General features: G+C 44.8%; 1 protein-coding gene across 1 annotated transcript in view; it reads right to left on the bottom strand.

The window, feature by feature from the left end:
- HDX (highly divergent homeobox) overlaps positions 1–21845 on the bottom strand; it is a 57832-nt gene that overhangs the window by 15233 nt on the left and 20754 nt on the right. The window contains exons 4-5 of the mRNA XM_040088968.2: positions 19189–19242; positions 7138–7284 (exon numbers count right to left, since the gene is read on the bottom strand). Of these exons, the coding sequence (XP_039944902.1) occupies positions 7138–7284; positions 19189–19242 (201 nt within the window). The remainder of the gene's footprint in view (positions 1–7137; positions 7285–19188; positions 19243–21845) is intronic.

The following is a 21845-nucleotide window of genomic DNA, read 5'->3' as shown; positions in this document are numbered from 1 at the left end:
TGTTAGTTCTGCTTTGCCTTCTCTGCACGGCCTGCACCATGTTTAGAAATCAAACACTACATGGGGTGGTGCAGCGTCTCCTTGAGGAAGAGGGAAAAAGAAACAAATGCAAAACAACGGCATCCGTGTCTACACAAACTGTCGTAGAGGAAACAGGAACCGCATCTACGCAGACTGTCACAGAAGAGAAAGGAACCAAAAACAAAGCAACAGTTTCTGCATCTACTCAGACCATCACAGAGGAGAAAGGAACCAAAAACAAAGCAACAGTGTCAGTGTCTACACAAGCTGTCACAGAGGAGAAAGAAACCAAAGGTGCCATCAGCATCTCCACACAAACTGTCACCGAAGCAGAACAACCTAAACCAGTGGCAGTTGCTCCTGTTCAGAAGAAGAAATCAAAGAGCAAATCAGTCCGCATAGTGACTGATGAGGATGTGGCAGGACCTTCGCACCCAGCAGAAGAGACAGAGCCAGAGATCATCACCCGCTCTCTATCCCTGGGTGAACTGCATTACCTACGGAGGGAATTCACCCGCCAGACAAACGAGTCCATCCTGACCTGGCTGCTCCGCATCTGGGATGCTGCAGCCAATGACACCATTCTGGATGGAAGTGAGGCCAGGCAACTGGGATCGCTGTCTCGGGATGTGGTCACTGACCAGGGGATCGGGAGAACCCAAGAAACTCTCAGCCTCTGGCGGCAACTGCTAACAAGTGTGGGGGACAGATACCTTTGTAAAGAAGACCTCCACGTGCACCAAGGAAAATGGAGCACAATGGAAACAAGGTATCCGATGCCTGAGGGAATTGGCTGTGCTGGAGATAATTTTCTCAGAAGATGAGAGATTTCCTAAAAGCCCAGATGATGTCCAGTGCACATCGCAGATGTGGTTGAGATTTGCACGGCTTGGACCAGAGATGTACTCCTGTTACCTGGCAACGCTGCAATGAAGGGAAGGTGAGGACAAGGTGGGCGTCTTGGTCAATAAACTGAGAATTTACGAGGATACTGTCACTGCCCCATTTCGTACCCATGTCTCATCCGTGGAAACAAGGCTGGCTGAGCAAGTCCGGAGTTTGATTGAAGAGGGCCATCAGAAACTGAAAAAGGAACTTAAGGAAGAAATCTACCACATCTCGCCAGAACCAACAAGAGTCTCTACCATTAGGAGCAGGTACCCACCAGCCAGGGAGAGAGGATACACTCCACGGGGTAACCTCTGGTCTTTTCTTCGGGAGCATGGAGAAGACATGAGGAATTGGGATGGAAAACCCACCTCCTCCTTAGCAGCCCGGGTACATGAACTGAAGACAGAGACACCTACCACGAAGAGCTCATCTAGAGCCAACACTGCTCCAGTCTCTCAGGCACAGAACTCCAGACAGTATAAGAAGGATGATATGACTGATCCTCTTGAAGGGACCTCAGGAACATATTTACAGGAAGAAAGCAACGTGTACCATGACCAGGAATAGGGGGGCCCTGCCTCTAGCCAGGTAGAGGAAAGGGACAATCGGATCTATTGGACTGTGTGGATCCGATGGCCTGGCACATCTGACCCACAAAAATATACGGCTTTGGTTGACACTGGTGCCCAATGTACCCTGATGCCATCAAAGTATGTAAGAACAGAATCCATTTCTATTTCTGGAGTGACAGGAGGGTCCCAGCAGCTGACTGTATTGGAGGCCGAAGTGAGTTTAACTGGGAATGGGTGGCAAAAACACCCCATCGTGACTGGCCCAGAGGCCCCATGCATCCTCGGCATAGACTATCTCAGAAATGGATACTTCAAAGATCCAAAAGGATATCGCTGGGCTTTTGGGATGGCTGCTGTAGAGACAGAAGACATCAGACAACTGAATACCTTGCCTGGTCTCTCAGATGACTCCTGTGCTGTGGGACTACTGAGAGTTGAAGAACAACAGGTACCAATCGCCACAACAACAGTACACCGACGGCAATACCGCACCGACAGAGACTCTGTGATTCCTATCCATGAGATGATTCGTAAACTGGAGAGCCAAGGGGTGGTCAGCAAGGCTCGTTCACCTTTCAACAGCCCTATATGGCCAGAGCATAAGTCCAGTGGAGAATGGAGACTGACGGTGGATTACCGTGCTCTGAATGAAGTCACCCCACCAATAAGTGCTGCTGTGCCAGACATGTTGGAGCTTCGGTACGAGCTGGAGTCCAAGGCAGCAAAGTAGTATGCGACCATTGATATTGCCAATGCCTTCTTCTCCATTCCTTTGGCAGCAGAGTGCAGGGCCCAGTTTGCCTTCACCTGGAAGGGCGTACAGTACACCTGGAACCGACTGCCCCAGGGGTGGAAACACAGCCCCACCATCTGCCATGGACTGATCCAGACTGCACTGGAAAAGGGTGAGGCTCCTGAAGATCTACAGTACACTGATGACATCATTGTATGGGGGAACACAGCAGGGGAAGTCTTCAAGAAAGGAGAAAAGATCATCCAGATTCTGCTGAAAGCTGGTTTTGCCATTAAGCGAAGTAAAGTGAAGGGACCGGCTCAAGAAATCCAGTTCCTGGGAGTAAAGTGGCAAGATGGACGGCGGCAGATTCCCACTGAGGTCATCAATAAGATCACCACCATGTCCCCACCGACCAGCAAGAAGGAAACTGTCCTAGGGTAACTTTATGATGCCTGTATCCCCAATCGTCTGTTCTGTTTGTGCTGTATATTGAGTCCTGTGCCTTTAAGACTGGTTCTAAGAGCAAGGAGAAGCGCGGAGTTTGTTTTGAGAAAACTGCCCGACTCCTCCACATTCTTCTGCGGACGGCGTGTCCGGCGGAGGCTTGGAGAGACTGCAGAACAGAGATTTTTTTTTCTTTGCTTTTAGTTAGTTTCAGCTAGCTAGGGCAGAGAATTTCCCTGGACTGTTTTTTTTCCTTTTTCTTGGAACTGTTTAAACCTGCTCTGGACTGAAAACCCAGGGGAGCACTGGGGGCTGCACCTGCGGCCCACCGGGGCCTGGACCTCGGCATTTTCCAGCAGCGCCGGAGGGACTGGGACTGGAGACGCTGAGAGAGAGCCGAGCTACACCCACGGCAAGGACTTTCTCAGTTTGCCATCTCACTTCAGAAGGAGAGGTTTTATTGTTTCATACTATTCATTCTTTATACTTGTATGCACTTCATTTGTTTAGTAAAATAGTTTTTTCCACTTTTTCTCCAAAGAGGGTTTTGGTTTTTTTTTCCGGACCGGTTGGAGGGAGGGGCCACGTGGGTTTGCTTCCTTAGAGGGATCCTATACAGGGGTTTTCTCCCAAATTTGTCCCAAACCAGGACAGAAACACAAGCTTTCCTAGGCGCCATAGGTTTCTAGAGGATGCACATTCCTGAGTACAGCCAGATTGTGAGCCCTCTCTACCTGGTCACCCGCAAGAAGAACGATTTCCACTGGGGCCCTGAACAGCAACAAGCCTTTGCCCAGATCAAGCAGGAGATCGCTCATGCGGTAGCCCTTGGCCCAGTCAGGACGGGACCAGATGTGAAGAACGTGCTCTACTCAGCAGCTGGGAACAATGGCCTGTCCTGGAGCCTTTGGCAGAAAGTGCCTGGGGAGACTTGGGGCCGACCACTGGGATTCTGGAGCCTAAGCTACAGAGGATCTGAAGCCAACTACACTCCCACAGAGAAGGAAATCTTAGCCGCCTATGAAGGACTTCAAGCTGCCTCAGAAGTAATTAGCACTGAAACGCAGCTGCTTTTGGCACCCCGACTACCAGTGCTGGGATGGATGTTCAAGGGAAAGGTTCGTTCCACGCATCATGCCACTGACACCACATAGAGCAAATGGATTGCCCTCATCACACAGCGTGCCCGTATTGGAAACCCGAATCGCCCTGGGATTCTGGAAATTATAACTAACTGGCCTGAAAGTGAGACTTTTGGATTATCTTCTTCTGAAGAAGAAGAACAAGTGACACGTGCTGAGGAAGCCCCACCATATAACGAGCTACCGGAGACTGAAAGACAATATGCCCTTTTCACTGACAGTTCCTGCCGAATTGTAGGCGCCAACCGGTAATGGAAAGCTGCAGTGTGGAGCCCCACACGACGAGTTGCACAAGCTACTGAGGGACAAGGTGGATCAAGTCAGGTTGTAGAACTTAAAGCCATCCAGCTGGCTTTAGATATTGCTGAACGAGAGATGTGGCCAAGACTCTGTCTCTACACCGACTCGTGGATGGTAGCTAATGCTCTGTGGGGATGGCTGAATCGCTGGAAAAAGGCCAATTGGCAGCACAGAGGGAAACCCATCTGGGCTTCTGAGATTTGGCAAGACATCGCTGCCCGAGTAGAGAAGCTGACCGTGAAGGTTCGACACGTGGACGCACATGTGTCCAAGAGTCAGGCTAATGAAGAGCATCACAACAACGAGCAAGTGGACAAAGCCACCAAGGTGAAAGTATCACAGGTAGATCTAGACTGGCAACACAAGGGAGAAGTATTCCTAGCCCGTTGGGCCCATGATGCATCTGGTCATCAGGGGAGAGATGCAACATACCGATGGGCCCGTGACCGAGGGGTGGACCTTACTATGGACAACATCTCACAGGTCATCCACAACTGTAAGACCTGCGCTGCAATCAAACAGGCCAAGCGAGTAAAGCCTCTGTGGTACGGTGGACGATGGTTGAAGTACAGGTATGGGGAAGCCTGGCAGATTGACTACATCACCCTTCCCCAAACCCGCCAAGGCAAGCGTTATGTGCTGACTATGGTGGAAGCCACCACTGGATAGATGGAGACCTACCCTGTGCCTCATGCTACTGCTCGGAATACTATCTTAGGCCTTGAAAAGTAAGTCCTGTGGAGACATGGCACCCCTGAGAGAATCGAGTCAGACAATGGGACCCATTTCAAGAACGGCCTTATAAACACCTGGGCTAGAGAACATGGCATTGAATGGATATATCACATCCCTTATCATGCACCAGCTGCCGGGAAAGTTGAACGGTGCAATGGGTTACTTAAGACTACCCTGAAGGCGCTTGGTGGGGGGGACTTTCAAAAATTGGGAACTGAACTTAGCAAAGGCCACCTGGATGGTCAACACTCGAGGGTCAATCAATCGAGCTGGTCCTGCCCAGTCTGAACCCTTGCACACAGTGGATGGAGATAAAGTCCCTGTGGTACACATGAAAGGCATCTTAGGAAAAACTGTTTGGATTAATCCCACATCAAGCAAAGGCAGACCCATCCGTGGGATTGTTTTTGCTCAAGGACCTAGTTCCACTTGGTGGGTAATGCAGAAAGATGGGGAAACCCGTTGTGTACCACAGGGAAACCTAATTTTAAGTGAGAACTGGGTGTAGGGTTTCATTCTGTATATGTGTATATTTATCTATCTAGCTGTAAGAATGTATTAATTTAGGTATGATGTAGATGGTCATAGAATAAGGGGTGGATTATGTCCTAGGTTACAATGTAAAATGTGCCCAAAGTATGTATTCTATCACCATCTACATGAAATGTTGAAACTAAGTTGTGCACTGTTTCCCTTGCCCCCTGCCTCCAGACTATCTTCTGTTAATGGTCCATCAATGCCTTCCTGCATGACTCATAGATAACTCCCTCCAGGAGCTATCTCTGTTTAATGGGCAATCAAGGACCCATTACAAAACTGATAAAATTATATCAGTCCATTGTGAGATGCTCCGCCCAGGGGGAGGAGCCAAGCATTCCCACCTGGATATAATCTGGCATCTGGGACAGCACAAGCAGCTTTACCCACTGGTTTCTCAGAGGACAAGAGCTACCAGACCTTTCTGCAAGAACACTGCTTGAACAAGACCACTTCATCTGGACTGCTACCACCATGGTTTCAGGTTGTATTCTGACTCTGTCAGTGATCTTTTGTACCATTGCATGTGTTTTATTTTATTTTATTTTACATTTTTTTCCTCTCCTATTAAATTGGTTTTTTTCTGACTTAGAGTCTCTCGCTGGTTTTGCCTTCAAGCCAGCACACACCCCTTGTGTGCCAATGAGGATGCTCCCAAGGGAATAAACCAAAAGAGCCTAGGTGTCACTGTACTGTCCAGGAGGTGTGTCATGACCAGGTGCTACCAGGGGGGAACAGCTCCACCTTTCAGAGAACAAAGTAAAGCCCTTGAAAAACAAGGAGCAGCTTTACCCTCTAAAGAGAAAAGAGTGATTCTCTTCAGCCTCCAAAAGTACAACTGGGTTTTTTAGAATTCCTGTGTGCTCACAAAAACAAATAACCAGATTGGTGTTCCACCCTAAAAGCAGCTTTGGAACCATTTGGATGCACCAAGCCAGACATCTCCACAACAGGAGTTTCACTAAGGGCTCTCAGCCCTGCTCCTGCAGCGGTGTCAGGAATTTAGGAAACAGGTGGAAAAAGAGGATGAAGCCTGAAAGGAATAATCCCAATTGTCATGCTTGTCATAAGGGAAAGGAAGCCTCCTCTTCTTTGACTGCAAACAGTGGGGCCATTTCCTGAGGCTGGGATGAGCAAAGGAGACTCCAGAGCTGCAGGGTGCTGCTGTGTGTCTGCTCATCCAGGACACAGCAGCAACTTCCCAGCCTCTAGAAGGGATGATGTGCAAAGGTTCTTGGGAACCAGGTTATCTCCAGCACACCTGTGCCACCTATAGGGACCATCAAACCAAACTGACTCAGAATTCCTCCATCACATCTCAACCTGCCCTCAAGACAGTCTTGTAAAATATTTTTTTTTCTATTTTGGAGCATTTTCTTTCACACAATTTTCCCTATAAGCATGAATGAGAAGTATTTTCCTTGTATCTTTAGAAATGCCCTTTTTTGGTATCTTATTAGCAATATAAATAGTACCTTTCAGCCTTCTAGGATCTCCCTCAAAAATGTAACACTTTTTCTTAAAATCTTACTCAAGAGAATGTCAAACAGCTGCTTCTGCTGCTGATCAATAAGACTTTTACCTGAGGGCTTTTACTAAATATAGACTGCAGAAAGAGCAGGAGAGCACTTCCCAACATGGTCATTCATTATGTAATATGTAAAATCTATTTCAAGCTTCCTCATGAAATTTTTAAAGCCTTTCATCTGTCTTATTTTTGCTCCTGTGACAAGATAAGGGAAGACTCTGGATTTCTTACCCGAACTATTTCACAGTCAACATTTAATTCTGCAGCCACAGCTTCAATTTTCTCTCTGCAGACTGAGCCCAGGCTGGTCATGCCATTGTCCCAGTATTTCTTTAGGGTAGCTAAGTCTCGGTCACTAAATTGTGTGCGGTCCTGTAACTGCAAGATAAAAAAAAATACTGTTAGATGGAAAAAAAAATCTGCTTATCCTGAGCATTCATGTCCAGAGGTCTCCCACACAGTAACACACACTTTCTACTGTCGCCGTGGCTCTTCTCTTTTAAGACTCCCTTAAGAATTTGGGGTTTTTTTATTTCTTTTTTTTATCCAGGGCACTTCAGAGTTCCCTGGGATTTGCTGTTCAGAGTTCCCTGGGATTTGCTGTAAAGGCAGTGGCAGCATTAACACAAGTTTAAGGCACTTCAGCTTTGTTTCAACTCCATTTGATTTTTTTTAAATTTGTTATATCTCATTCTATAAGGCCTTACTGAAAATACCTTTTTCCCCCTTGTGCTGTTTACTCTCTCCACTCAATTTATGCAAATTACTCCTTAAAGGGTTTTCAAGTTTCTCATCCTTCCCCCTTAAAGTTCTTTTATCTTACTGCAAACTACAACACATGCATAATTCAAAGGATTCTGACTTCCTAAAGGGAATACTTTAATGCTTATGTGGTGAGCTCGAGTTTAAATTGGTTCCACTGTTTATCTGTGAGTTCTCACTCTTTGTCTACATTTATCAAAACATGTGGTAGCGATAAAAGGAGAAACACTGAAAAAGAATTCCTAAACATCTTACCATTGTTTGAACTGGTGTGAGGCACAGAGTGTATTTCTCTAGTAGAGCTTCCAAGCTTTATCAAAAGCTTTTCACACAGAATTTAATCTAAAATCTACAGTTTCATTAAACCAACCCATATGTTTTTCACTTCTGCTATTCAGAGGACAGAAAATCAACCACAAAGTCTGCACTGGTAACTTGTATCCCATGTGCCACATGTGTCATTATTTCAGTAGCTGAATTGTGTTCATGATTTCAATAGCTGAATTCTGTGTTTGCTCATTTAAAAAACATTAAAAGTTAGAAAGGAATAATTTTAAGTGGAATAAAAAGCAATTTTGCAGAACTAGGATCATTTGACAATCTTGTACAGTTCCCAGTTCTAGCTTTTGCTAATCTTCAGAATATTGTAATTGTTGCAATTTTCTTCTCTTAAAAATTACTATTTCTCAAAATGTTAGAAGCACTTGAGTCTCCTCAATGTATGAACACAAAATAGGGGCATCAAACCTTTGTCTTCCTAAAGTAATCCCAGTAAAAAGATGCACCAGATAAATTCAAATATGGTCCAGTTGCACTTGATGACCTTAGAGGTCTTTTCCAACTTTAATGAATCCACGATGGAGTGCCTAGCAGGCACTCAGAGTTTTTCCTGGCTATTGTTCCATCATCCCAGTCTGGAAATAGGGGGGCTGTTCCCATCCTGCCCATCCCACAGCTGATGGTACTGGGTCAGAGCAGGGACAGTGAGGAACACCCTGGACACCCCTGAGCTGCTGCGCTCTGCACAGCTCAGCACAGGAGATGCTCCCAGGCAGAATGCCTCAGGCCACATTCATCCAAAAGGAATCCACTTAGCTTATTGAAGGCTGCTCTAGGCTGAGCAAAGTGCAGCTCCAGGCCCGGGTAAAGCCAATCCCTGGTGCCTGTTCGCCCAGAGCTGCTGCCGCTCTTGCTGCAAGCCTGATCTGAGCTCCTCCTGACTCCAAGCCATGTTCAAGGAACAAAAGCACAGCCATCTCCTGGATCACTGCAGCAATAACTCCTTTTATAGCTGCTGGCAAAAGAGCTTGGGACTTGGGAAGAGCTCTGCTCTGCGGCAGCCCAGCACTGAGGAGAGGGAAGGCAGAGAGCAACACCCAGACTACATAGAGATACAAGGCATCCTGGCCTATCCACATTCCTGACTGCTCAGAGCAACCTCACCTCCTAAAGGACAGTGGGTGTTTTTTAAACATAAATAACTAACCTTGCCTGCTGGTTCTGCAGAGCTCACACTGCTGCAGGTCCTCGCAGTGAACTCACAGAGCTCCCTGTGATCGGTGCTCGGCAGGGGCAGAACACACAGCAATCCCTCACATTTAACATCCACAGCCTAAAACCCCCCTGGAACACCCAAATTTGCCCTCCCAGGTGCAACTCTCTCATTTCAGCCCATTCACTTAAGTGATCCTTGTGGGGTCCCTTCCAGGTCAGAATGTTCTGTGAAATTCTGTGGAGCACCAGGAAACGTGCCTGGTGTTACAGCACAGGTAAGGGAGAAACCTTGCTCAGGTTGTCTTCTCCCACCCCAGTGGTTGCGTTGGCCAAATTACAACAAAACCCAAAGAAAGTCCAGCTGCTGCTGGAGGAAGCCCAGGTTTCTTCTTGCCATGTGGTTTTCCAGTTATTCAGAAATGCTTCCTCTCCTCAAAGAGCCCGGGGCAAGGACTCAGTAGCAGGAAAAGTGATCTGCAAGAGGATTCTGCCTTGGACAAAAGACACCCAGTGCCTGCCTTGAGTTCCCCAAGAGATGATGCTCAGGAAGGTGCAGAGTCTGCTCAGCTTTTACTTCCTCAAAATAAGGACTTTAAAGGGAAAAAACAGAATTTAGCAAAAGCACCCTGTTGTGGTTCTTTAGAGAGACCCAGACGACCGCCAATGGCAAAAGGCAAGAGCCTGCTCTTTGTCCGGGGGGGGAATTATAGCTTTATTTGGTCCAGAGCTCTTTTAGCTCCTTCCCCATCTCCGTTCTGATGCCAAAGAGACCGAGCCCCTGGCCGTCCTGGGGCTTTTTCCCAGGGGGGACGGGCCTAGAGGCAGGGACAAGCCACTACCCAATCAGGGATAAGGTGGGAGTGGAACAGAGTTGGGTTACATTCCAATGTGGGGGATGGGTGGGGTCGAGCAGGGACAAACCACGTGATAGTTTCCAAGGGGAACAGGGGAAAACATTACAAACCCAATATAAAAATGAAACACAATATAAACCAAATTAACACACTGTAACAGCACCCGGCCTTCAAAAATTTTCCTTAAAAAGCAGAGTCAGATCTTTTCCATTTTAGTGGATAGATGTTAATTTTGATGACCTACTGCAAATGTTTAAATAAAAATATTATTAGATACATCGCTATTCAATGGTTTTCACCTCACAACTGCTGTATAATTATGTTAATATAACTTATCTGTCCTAGGGTGACTTTATGATGCTTGTATCCCCAATTGTCTGTTCTGTTTGTGCTGTATATTGAGTTCTGTGCCTTTAAGACTGGTTCTAAGAGCAAGGAGAAGCACGGAGTTTGTTTTGAGAAAACTGCCTGACTCCTCCACATTCTTCTCCAGACAGGGTGTTTGGTGGAGGCTTGGAGAGACTGCAGGACAGAGATCTTTTTTTTGCTTTTAGTTAGTTTCAGCTAGCTAGGGCAGAGAAGTTCCCTGGACTGGTTTTTTTTTCCTTTATCTTGGGACTGTTTAAACCTGCTCTGGACTGAAAACACCCAGGGGAGCACTGGAGGCTGCACCTGTGGCCCATCGGGGCCTGGACCTCAGCATTTTCCAGCAGCGCCAGAGGTACTGGGACTGAGGAGAGACTGAGAGAGAGCCGAGCTACACTCACGGCAAGAACTTTCTCAATTTGCCATTTCACTCCAGAACGAGAGGTTTTATTGTTTCATATTATTCATTCTTTATACTTGTATGCACTTTGTTTGTTAAGTAAAATAGTTTTTTCCACTTTTCTCCGAGGAAGTTCTTTACCGGACCGGTTGGGGGGAGGGGCTGTTTGAGTTTGTTCCCCAGAGGGACCCCATTCAGGGGTTTTCTCCTAAATTTGTCCCTAAACCAGGATACCTTCTCATGCTTCATATCATCAGAGGAAATGAGGGACCAAGAGGAAAATCTCAGAGCCCTACAAATATCATAATATTCATCATTATAGGAAAAAAATATCAAAAGATAATATTGGAAAGCTTCATATTTATGACAATACTTATAGGTGAAGGCAAGCCAGTAATTCAGTTCTTATTTTTTACATCATTAACTCAGCTCAGAATACAATTCTTATTTCCTCTCTCCAGATACCCGGATTGCTGATTCAAGGCTTGGCTTTATCCTCAGCAGTGCTGCTCTTGGCTGAATCCTTTACATTTGCCACTTCTGTCGGCCACAGTTTAAAAAGCAGGAAAGGCTTTGTCCAGCAGAATCCAGCCTATCCATTGCCAAGGAAAAGCAAATTGAATCAGCAGTTGTGCCACATGCAGGGTTAAGCCCAACTTATCCCCAACCTCCCAAGTGTAACAACAATAACATCCTTGGAAGAGATGACCCAGTTTATTAGAGGTATTCCTGGCTCCTTGCCAAGCCCCTCATCTCCCTGTCATGGGTTAGTACAGTTTGGTTTTTTAGTTATAGAGGAATGTAGAATGATTCTCCAGGTCAGGACCTGGGAATTGCTTTAGAAAGGACAGTAACCTATCAGAAAGTTAGTTGGAATATTGGCATCTGTTTTGACCACTGAAAATTGTTGGCTACGACTTTGGGAAGTATCATATAAAACCCCTTGATTTCCTGGAGGTGGGCCTTTTCCTTCTTTCCTTTGACTAGTGAGAGACAGGTAACACCAAGTTAGGCCTGCTGCTCCCCCCTTTTGGGGGGAGCTGGCCTGAGGCCTGGCCGGATTCTATCGGCTCCCGGGTGGGGAGGGGAAGGAGAGGTTGCTGCTTTACAACAACTACTTTCTCCAAACTTCCCTGGAGCAGGGAGAGATCTCTGCCGGGCCCCTGATAAGAGCTATGGGCACCATTTAGGCTGAGGCCACCCCAATTTACACTGAGGGGTGGGCTGAGAAGGCATTTATGATCCTGCCTAGTTTTTTTTTTTTTGTGATTCCGGACTGCCCGGGTGCTCTGATCTCTTATGTTTCTGCGTAAATTCTGCCTCCCTCACCAGCGTGGCCTTGAACACCTAATACCACAAGCTACAGAGGGAGAGACAAAGACTCTGAGCAGATTTAACCCTTTCCTGGCAACATGAAGCTTCCAGAGCTTGGCCCTTCTCTGAGAGAGAAAAGAAAGGGATAGAGTGAACATAAAGAAGAAACAGCATGAAGTCAGTAGAGAGAGAATGAAAAGACTATTGGGACAGAGGGTTGAAGAGTTGGTTGTTCCATTCTTATTTGAGCCATGGAAATGAACTCTATATTTAGATCAATCCTTTAAATCATGGGAAAGATATGCATTTGGGGAGATGATTGTTTTAATTTGTGTGTGGATTTGAGCAAAAGTTGTTTGTGATGGACTAAGTAATATTAATCTTATAAGATGCTTGATCAGAGATAAAGATGAGAAGCCCCCTGTGCCAGTGAAGAAGTGAGAAGATATCTCTGTACCTTGAGGTGAAGAATCCTTTGCTTTGGAGTTATTCATCTTTAAAAGGTGACACCCCAGTATGCAAAAGTCTAAGACCCATGACCCATAAGCAGCTTGGGAAACTGCTCCTGGGAGGGGTCACAAAGACAGGTTTCCCTGGGCGGCTGTTTTTGTGACAATTAAAAAACCCACAAGAGAACTGTTCTAGGTTGTCAGTGGGATCCATGACTCTAAGACAGACTCTTCCTCTAATAAATTGATGAAAGACTATTGTCAGATAGTGAAACTGACTGAAAATTACAAGTTTTGTCTCTTTATGTTGTTTTGTAGGAAAGTGAACAGTTTGTAAGGGGAGGGAAGTGTGTTTTTGAAGTTTCATTCTGTTTTGTTTTACTTTTTTTTCCAACTTTCTTTTTTTCTATTCTTTTAGTGTGTGTTAATAAAACTATTTGTTCATTTTTAAAGTTAAGCCTGCTTTGTTTTTCTCCTAGTCTCTCTCCCACAGAAAAAGAGTAAGTACTAAGACCAGAATTTAGTGAATGTGAAACCACTACATTAATTAGTGTTTCTGCCTGGTTGTCAAAATTAAAACTGTTACACCCCCCCATGGTGCAGCAATATCTGTGGTGCAAATCCAGTGCCTATAATTGGGATGAATAATTGCACAGAGTGGCGCGTCCTTATCCTGCCTTTTCTTAAAGCCTGCTTTTTTTAGATCGGGTTTCATGCATCAGTTGAAAATGTTTTAGGCCCCGTGCACAGAAGCTATACACAAATTTCAGATTATTAATCAAAGACATACTAAAAAATAGAACTAGAGGTTTTATATATAACTTGCCTTTATGCTGCAGCTGAGCACTGTGTGTGGTGTTCATTTCAATTGCAGTGAAATCATGTTAAATCAACATCCAGTTCTGATACTTGGTGATGAAATGGGCTGAGATAATGGTTATTTTTAGCAAACAAACCTCTCATAAACAATTTTTTCATGCCTTTGATCCCTGTCACTGCTTCTCTGTTATATTTTGGGAGGAATGGGAAGATCAGAAGCACTCAAAGTATTCAAGGTATGAACAAATCCCAGATTCTTCTGTACAAGCACAGTGTAATTTTGCCTTATTCACCTTTTCCAGTGACACCAGCATGGGACTCTCTGAACCCCGACACTAATTAATACCTGTTTTCTTCAGAGGATTATCAATTCCTACCTCAAGATCTTATTTGTATGTATTAACAGTGATTTCTGAATCATTCCACTACGTTTCTCCTTTCCCATCTGCATCGTTTATTATTTCTTGATTTTCCACATACAAATTCTGAAGATCTGCATTTTTCCCTAACACACCAAGATATTTAACCTCATTAAAGCTGTCACAAATTACACATTCCTTCAGCCTGAGGTTTCAGCTTCAGGTTTCAGCAGTGCCACAAAGCTGCCCCTGTCAGTGACACCCATCCTGAGCTTAGGCTGGACACTGCTGCTCACACACAGCTGCACAAACTCAGGCACAAAGGTGTCTGAAGGCACCCTTCACACACCATTAGGGCACACACTGTTAGGTTTCTGCAGCAGAGACTTTTTGCATCTTTCCCCACTGGTTGGGTAAGATTGAAGTTTGCTCTGATGGAAGCAGAACTGATAAAAATTTCATAGCACCCCATTGTGAGAAGAGCTGTAACTGCTTCAGCACTCAGCCAAAATTACAGATATTCTGTTAATATCTGTTTCTAAATCAAACTCAGCTAAAAAGATGAAAAAAATATATCAATGCAATGAACAGTCTAGCAAAGAAATTACACTCTGAGCCCCAGTCACTCTAATTTCCAAACCAACCCTCAAACCACACAAACTGACAATTCACCCTTCTGGAGATTTTGAGCTGATTTGTGAAATAGTAAATGTTCAGCCTCAAAGTAAACTGATTTTTAGATGGTAATTATCATGATTCTTACTTGATCTATTAATGTCTTCCTCACACTGGACCAGAAAGTTTTGCAGTTCCTGTTCAGACAGGATGCATTCCTCGCATGCAGGTTCACAGCAGACAATAAGCCAAGGTGATTTGTGGCACTGAGGTGCAGCACATCACGTAATAAAAAGATCACCAGACTTGTTCCCCTTTCCATTCCTTCAGCATTGCTGTGGGACAAGGAGGTGCTGTTCCCAGCCAGAAGGCCATGCCATGCTATGGATGGTATTACCGATGGAGAAGTATCTTGAGATACAATATCTCACAGAAGGAGGAAACACTTGAGTCAGTATCCCAAATGCCACAAAGTAGGAAGAAGCAGAGTGTTCCCATCCAGAGACCTCTAGTTTGGCTCACCTCTCACTGCAGACCCCAAGTGTCTCACTCAGACACGCTCCCACTGACTTGACTAAACCACAGTTTTCTCCCCTCCTGGGAGAGCAGAGGAAGGTGAAGAGAACTCCACAAGTTCCTCCTGGGATAGTTTTAAAACAAAAGGCAGAGCTGAGGTGCCCTCTGACTGCAGGCAGCTTTAATCCCTGCCAGGGTTTCTCTGTGAAGCTGCTCTGAGGTGTTTGCTCTCAGCTCATGTCAGTTTTCCTGAGCCTTGCAGACCCCAGGCCAAGGAGGAGCTTTCTTTAGAGTTGTACTGATGTGTCTCCCCTACAAAATCCAGCTGTGTTCCCATGCCCAGAACAGCTGGGGGCAGGTTTCACACCTCAGCCCCTCCACCTGCCCAAAGTGTGCCTGCACTCCTATGACAGAGTTTTATTCAAATAGCCAATGTGCAAACAGTGATACAAAAATCAAAATCTAGCACTCTCTACCCATTTCAGGTCTTCCCTGTCCACAAATGCATCTGTCTGAGAGCCCAGACACCCCAAAGTGAAGCTCAGGGCAGACAAGCCCCTTCTCTCCCCTGAAATAAAACTTCATCACTAAGGCACAGCTTACCCAGAGTCACCACCTATGTGACAAATGTTCTACAGAGCACACCAGTACTTTTAAATCTACCACAAATACAAACCATTCTGCTCAGACCTCAGATGACACAGAACTGAAGCACAGTCAGTACACTCAAGACTTAAGAACAGAAGTGGAGATATTTTCTTTGTTTTAACTCTCCTTAACCAGCACCTTCACTGCTATTTTTGAATCCTTGTTATCCTTCCACCACCCTGTGAAAAACTAAAACTTAATGCATTCATAAAGGCCACTGCACATGCACCAGGACAGAACACAGAATTCTGCCATTTCCAAAGACACTCTCATGAGTTTCAGAGAGGGTGATATTTCTAGACTAATATTCATTAACAATCAGGATTACATCATCCTACAGCAGAGCTGAGCAGACAAGAAAGTTTCTGCAGAACTGCACAGTTTTTATTTCTCTCCTGATAGAGTTGAAGGACAGGGCAAGGGAAACAAAACATCAAGGCAGAAGATTAAAAATTCAGAGCATCTAAAAGACAATCATCTCCATTTAAACCAAAATATAGATTAGCCTTTTTCCTGTTTGAATGGCAGTAATTGCCATAATGGCACTTCTACAACTCTATCCATTCTATTTCTGTTCCCTCATACTTTATTCAGAAGAATTTCACAGTTGAAATCAAAGTTTCTAGGAAGTAGGAGCTTTTTCTCCTTTGCTTGTCTTACCCCTGTATGTACACGGCATTTAGAGTGCCAAATCCTCAATTTGTCTCCTGAAGGAGGCTGATTCTGTACTCAGACTGGGAAAGTGCATCCACAAATCTGGACACAGATGTTGGCAAACAGATTGTATTAACCAATGGGTTTTATGCATTTGATTGATTAGAAAGACAAATGAGTAAAGGTCTAAGGAAAAATAATTCCCTAATAACCATCCTTAATGGTCTCTCACTGCAGGAAAGACATTGAGAGGCTGGAGACAGAAGGGAATGGAGGTGAGGAAGGGTCTGGAGCCACAGGAGCAGCTGAGGGAGCTGGGAAAGGGGCTGGAGCCACAGGAGCAGCTGAGGGAGCTGGGAAAGGGGCTCAGCCTGGAGAAAAGGAGGCTCAAGGGGGACCTTCTGGCTCTGCACAACTCCCTGACAGGAGGGGACAGCTGGGGGGGGGGGGTCAGGCCCTGCTGCCGGGGAACAGGGACAGGAGGAGAGGGAATGGCCTCAAGCTGTGCCGGGGGGGTTCAGGTTGGCTATCAGGAAATATTTTATCACTGAAAGGGTTATAAAACATTGGAACAGATTGCCCATGGCAGGGGTAGAATCACCATCCCTGGAAGTGTTCAAAAAACATGTGGATGTGGCCCTTGGGGACATGGTTTAGTGGTAATCATGCTGATGCTGGGCTGACAGTTGTACTCAATGATCTTAAAGGTATTTTCAAACCTTAAGGACTCTATGATTAATGAACAGGCACCTCCATATCCTTGAAAGTTTAAAATTTACTCCAGAAATGCATTCAACAGCTGGGGTCAGGTATCCAGCATGACCACAATGCCCAACAACCCCCCCAGTGCTGCAGGCAGGGGCCATCACCCCATTCCCAGCCCAGTACTTCCACTGCCAAATCTGAGCTGGCTCTGGCACTCACCTTGTTGGAGTCCAGGGCATTCCTTTGATTGCCCTGGAAGGTCAGAGACCTGAACAGGAAGGTCAGAGACCTGGACAGGGGGGTCTGGGACCCTGGCACAGAGCCCAGAGGGACATTGGCTTTGATCCCAGTCCATGGGAAAGGCTTCCTGCACTGCTGGAAGGATTGCAAGCCACAAGAGTGTGAAAGATAGTAGTTTAGCTTATCACAGGGTGAGAAAACAGTGGGTTTGGGTTTTTAGTATGGAAGTGAATGGGAGCAAGATGGAGGATTTGGGGCGCTGTCTCCTGCTTCTTCTTTCTTCTTCCCTCACTCCATTTTCTGTAGTGATGATGGCACAAAGTAGTTTAAGGAGATTGGGTCAAAGTAGGGATGACCTGTTTAGTATAAGTGATAGGTATTAGCAAATAATGATAAATAAAGAACACGTAACAATTAGTATAAAAGATAGCGACAGCCCAGTGCGGGAGGAGTTGCCAGATGCCCGAGCAGCTGCACAGACCTTACTTGGGCACTGAGAAAATTGTAAGATAAAAAACAATAAACAAAGCGCGCAACCTTGAAAAATCAGAACCTGAAGACTCCGTCTCTTTCTTGCGTCCGGCTCAGGGCTTTGCAGAAGGCAAAAATACTCTAAAACCACCTCTATCTCAGGACGAAAAAACCGAGATCACCTGACCCCCAGAACAGTACTGAACACTAAAAACAACCTCAGCAGCTGAATTTGTACCTGACAGGTCACACACCCAACCTGGATTACCTTACAACTGGATATTGACTATGGATGGGGTGGAAGGGTACTGGGAGGGAAGGGGAAAACCTCCCCATTTAGCTGTGAAGCTATGCAAAGACACTCCCCAGCTCCTTGGTGAGATGCTCTAAAAGGTCATTAAGTGATAGTGGGGATGAGCTTTCCAGAAAAGAGCTGCATTTTAAAAAGCTTCCTCAAGAGTATTAGCACTTAGGAAAGAAAAAAAGATGGATTGAGCACAACAGGATTTGTATAAAAGTATCAGTTCCTCTGGAAGATGTTCTTATAAAGTGCTCTCTGTATAAAAAGAAGTAAGTGATTGTACCAAACTCTGCAGAAAGTGGAAGTGTTTCAGCGGAGACCTAGAAAAAGTCTGAGAGAAAACACCATTAATGTGATGGTCCTTAGATTCCTGCTTATACAGGAAACACTGCCACACTCACACCTTTTGAAGACTAAAGAACAGAAAATAATCAAGAAAGGAAAAAGTTTTGGTTACATCAGGAGAAAGCAAGAAAAGGCTCTTCCATTGCCTAGACCTTGTTGCCAACACAGTAGCCACTGCCAGGACACTGCCAGGGCACTGCCAGCTCCACAGACTGGGGAGTTTGGTTACCATGACAGACACTTCCTCAGTTGTTGCTTCTGACAGAGCTGGAGTGATAGAGCAGCCCCTGGAGAGCCTGGCTGTACCATCCCACCTGAGGCTGGATTTCCTGGTAAGGGGGCAGAACTGACACCACTTCAAAGACAAACTGGAAATGCTGAGCAGTAACTAAACAAAAGAGTGGGGCAGAGGTGTTTTTTTGTTTTTTTCCCCTGACAAAAGCTGTTTCATACCTTGTCTTATGGTTTGGAGTTGTCTGTGAATTGAGGACACCAAACTGGCTGATTCTGCTACTGTGAAATGATATTTATGTAGATAAAATTAGACTTAATCAAGTTCCTACAGCCAGCACTGACTAATTCTGTGCACGTGCAGAGAAGCTGCAGAGAGAGTTACTCTCTTAAGCATTCAGTTGCCTCAATTAACAACCACTTCACTTTCAATATAAAAAACATATTCTGAGATCCAAACTTTCAGTCCTTATCAATTCAGATGCTGTATTTGAGCTAAGAGCACAATTCCTGCCTGGCCATCACCTCACACTGGATTATGACCTTGACCTGCTTTTAAAGATAGACATCAACTTCACCTCAACTGAAACACTGCACCTGCAGATAATGTTTGTATCAAAGGAAAACAGGAAAAAAACCCACCCAAGGTAAATAGAACTGACATTTTCAAAAATGCATTTTTACCAACTTTTCATTGCTTCACTTGATGCAATAGATACTTAAATGGAAATGTACTTACTGCTCTTTTTCTGGAACAACCTGTAATCCAAGGCACAGTAAGGTTTCCTGAAATCTGCAGAGGGGAAGGAGAAAACAGATCAGAAAATAAGAGCAGCTTAGGTTGCTGTGAGAGTCAATACTGAGACTTCAGCACTGTGCATTCAATTCTGACACCAATGTCTGTAGGTTAAGATTCAAAACAGGTTAAGATTCAAAACCAAAGCCACACTCACCTTTACTGCCAAGAATAAAACACTGTTTCTTTGGGTGAGGGCAAGATAACACAGTGACAACTTGGGTGTTTCTGTACTTTTGGTACCCCAAAACTTGTATTTCATAACAGCAGTTTGCCTTTCCATTTGTCCCAAACTGGCAGGATGAGCAGATTGGAGTCAGACAAGGGCTGTGGACTGAGCTACCCTCACATCTTTTTCAATTACATCACTTCATCTTCCAGAAAAAAATCTCTCATGATTGTCACTGAGCTGTTCAATGTCTGATGTTAAAGATTTGAGTACCAGCAGAAAAATTAGGGATGTCAGGATGGAGAAGGAAGGGGAAGGGGTGTGAAGGCAAAGAGCTGCTTCCATTCCTATTGCTTCTCCATCATTCCCAGAGGTCAGACTTTATTAAATAAAAATCTCAGTGTTTTCCCTGACCAACTGAGGTGTGTCATAGCCTGGAATATTTTAGGCTTATTTAAGATTCCATGTTCATCTTCTGCTGCAGACAAGCAATGCTTGAGAGACTAAACACAGCTCTGGAGAGATCAATCACCTCAAGTTATTACACACATGTATGTGAGGAAAAAAACTGTGCATTTCTGCTGACTGAACAAAACTGCACTGAGAGTTTTTGCATTTGCAAAGTGCTTCACTCATGGCTCTTGCAGGATAGCACAAGCACAGCAGGACTGGTACAGGTGTCTGCTGTACAAGCACGTAAAACATTTTTATTCTTCAAGCTTTTAGCTGGAAACACTTGAAGCTCACCCAAGGTCAGACACTTTCTCATTACAGCACAAAGAGGGTTGAGGGGGGCTGGAAACAAGCATCTCCCCTCCCAAGGGCCAGCCTGCATCAGGTTTTGAGCCTAAAATATTAATTTCTTCACTGCACACACACATTTTGGAAATTCCATATAGAAAAGTTACATCTATTACAACCCTATATCCCACACAACAGCTTCACACCACAGAATCCACTGTAAAAGCACACTGAGGAACCACCCAGGTGGCTCCTCCTCGCTAATTTAAAGGGGGCTACAAAAAACCAAAAAGTGCTTTCCTATGGGAATAAAGCAAAATCTACCTGGCAGAGCATTAAGGATTGCTGGGAAGACAAAGTTCTGAAAGGGAAACCAGCCTAGCTCATCTCAAGAGAAGACCCTGAAAGACAACGTGCATGGCACTGTTCTGAGCTGCCTTTGTCAAACAGGCACAAGGGCTGGGCTTGGGAACAAAGTAAATAAAAATACACACATTCTCAACAGTGTTCTTGTCCCTTAGGGTCAGGGAAAGGAACCAAGACTAAATCCCAACTCAGCCTGGAGGACAGCACAGATTACCTCTCTACTTCAACACACTCAAAGTCAAACTAAGACAAGCAAGTAGGCTGAAGAATTTGTTTACTGAAACTGCTCAGGCATTAAAATTGATCACTCAATTAAATTTAGTTTTAAGTTACACTAACATGAATTTGATTAACTGAACCAGTAAGGAAGCTATAACTAATTGCTAATTAGATGCTCCACCAATATATGACAGTAATTACTTCATCAAAACATGAATCATGCAGTCCTGACTTTGAAGAAGCATCTGCTTGAATGTTCAACTACTCCCATAATCATTTAGCTCAGGTTTAATCTCTTTAAATTCAAGATTTCCCCAAGTTTAAGGATTTTCATCTCTGTGCTGATGGATAAATTAGCTAAACATAAGCAATAAAATCAACTGACTACAAAAAAATGAAGTGTCATCCTGTACAAGCCTAAAAGGATTCAAGACAGCACCTTAGAAAGTCTCTAATGCCCAGAAGTGTCACCTCAGGGGTTCACAGGGTGCATGCTCACAGCAATAAGGGAATTAACAGCATCCTGCTCAGCTTTTCCAAGGTTTACAACTCTGGAATGTCAAAGGATATGACAGGAAACAGAAGCTCCCTCCATCCACATTCCAAATCCAAAGAACAGGGTGTCTGAGACAGGCATGGAGGTCAGCTAGGGTATAGATGAATTCCTCACATATCAAAAAAACAGGTATGTTGTTACAATAGGGGGAAGTAAAAAAAAAAAAAAACCACCAAAAAAAAACCAAAAAAAAAAACCAACAAAAAAAAAAACCCAACAAAGTTCCAGAGACCTTATTGTGATCCATAAAACACCACACAGACAGATAAAATATCATCTACCATGAACAGTTCTAGCTCTTCAAAAAGACTCAGTTCCTACCCTGTTACAGTGTGTTAATTTGGTTTATATTGTGTTTCATTTTTATATTGGATTTTGTAATGTTTTCTATTGTATCCCCTGTTCCCCTTGGAAACTGTGTCACGTGGTTTGTCCCTGCTCAGCCACGCCCATCCCCCACATTGGAATGTAACCCAACTCTGTTCCACTTCCACCTTGTCCCTGATTGGGTAGTGGCTTGTCCCTGCCTCTAGCCCCTTCCCCCCGGGT

This window comes from Hirundo rustica, chromosome W, assembly GCF_015227805.2.
Source record: "Hirundo rustica isolate bHirRus1 chromosome W, bHirRus1.pri.v3, whole genome shotgun sequence".
NCBI classification, from domain to species: domain Eukaryota; kingdom Metazoa; phylum Chordata; class Aves; order Passeriformes; family Hirundinidae; genus Hirundo; species Hirundo rustica.
The sequence above is the reverse complement of the archived record's forward strand: the minus strand, read 5'-3'. Positions and strand labels throughout refer to the sequence as shown.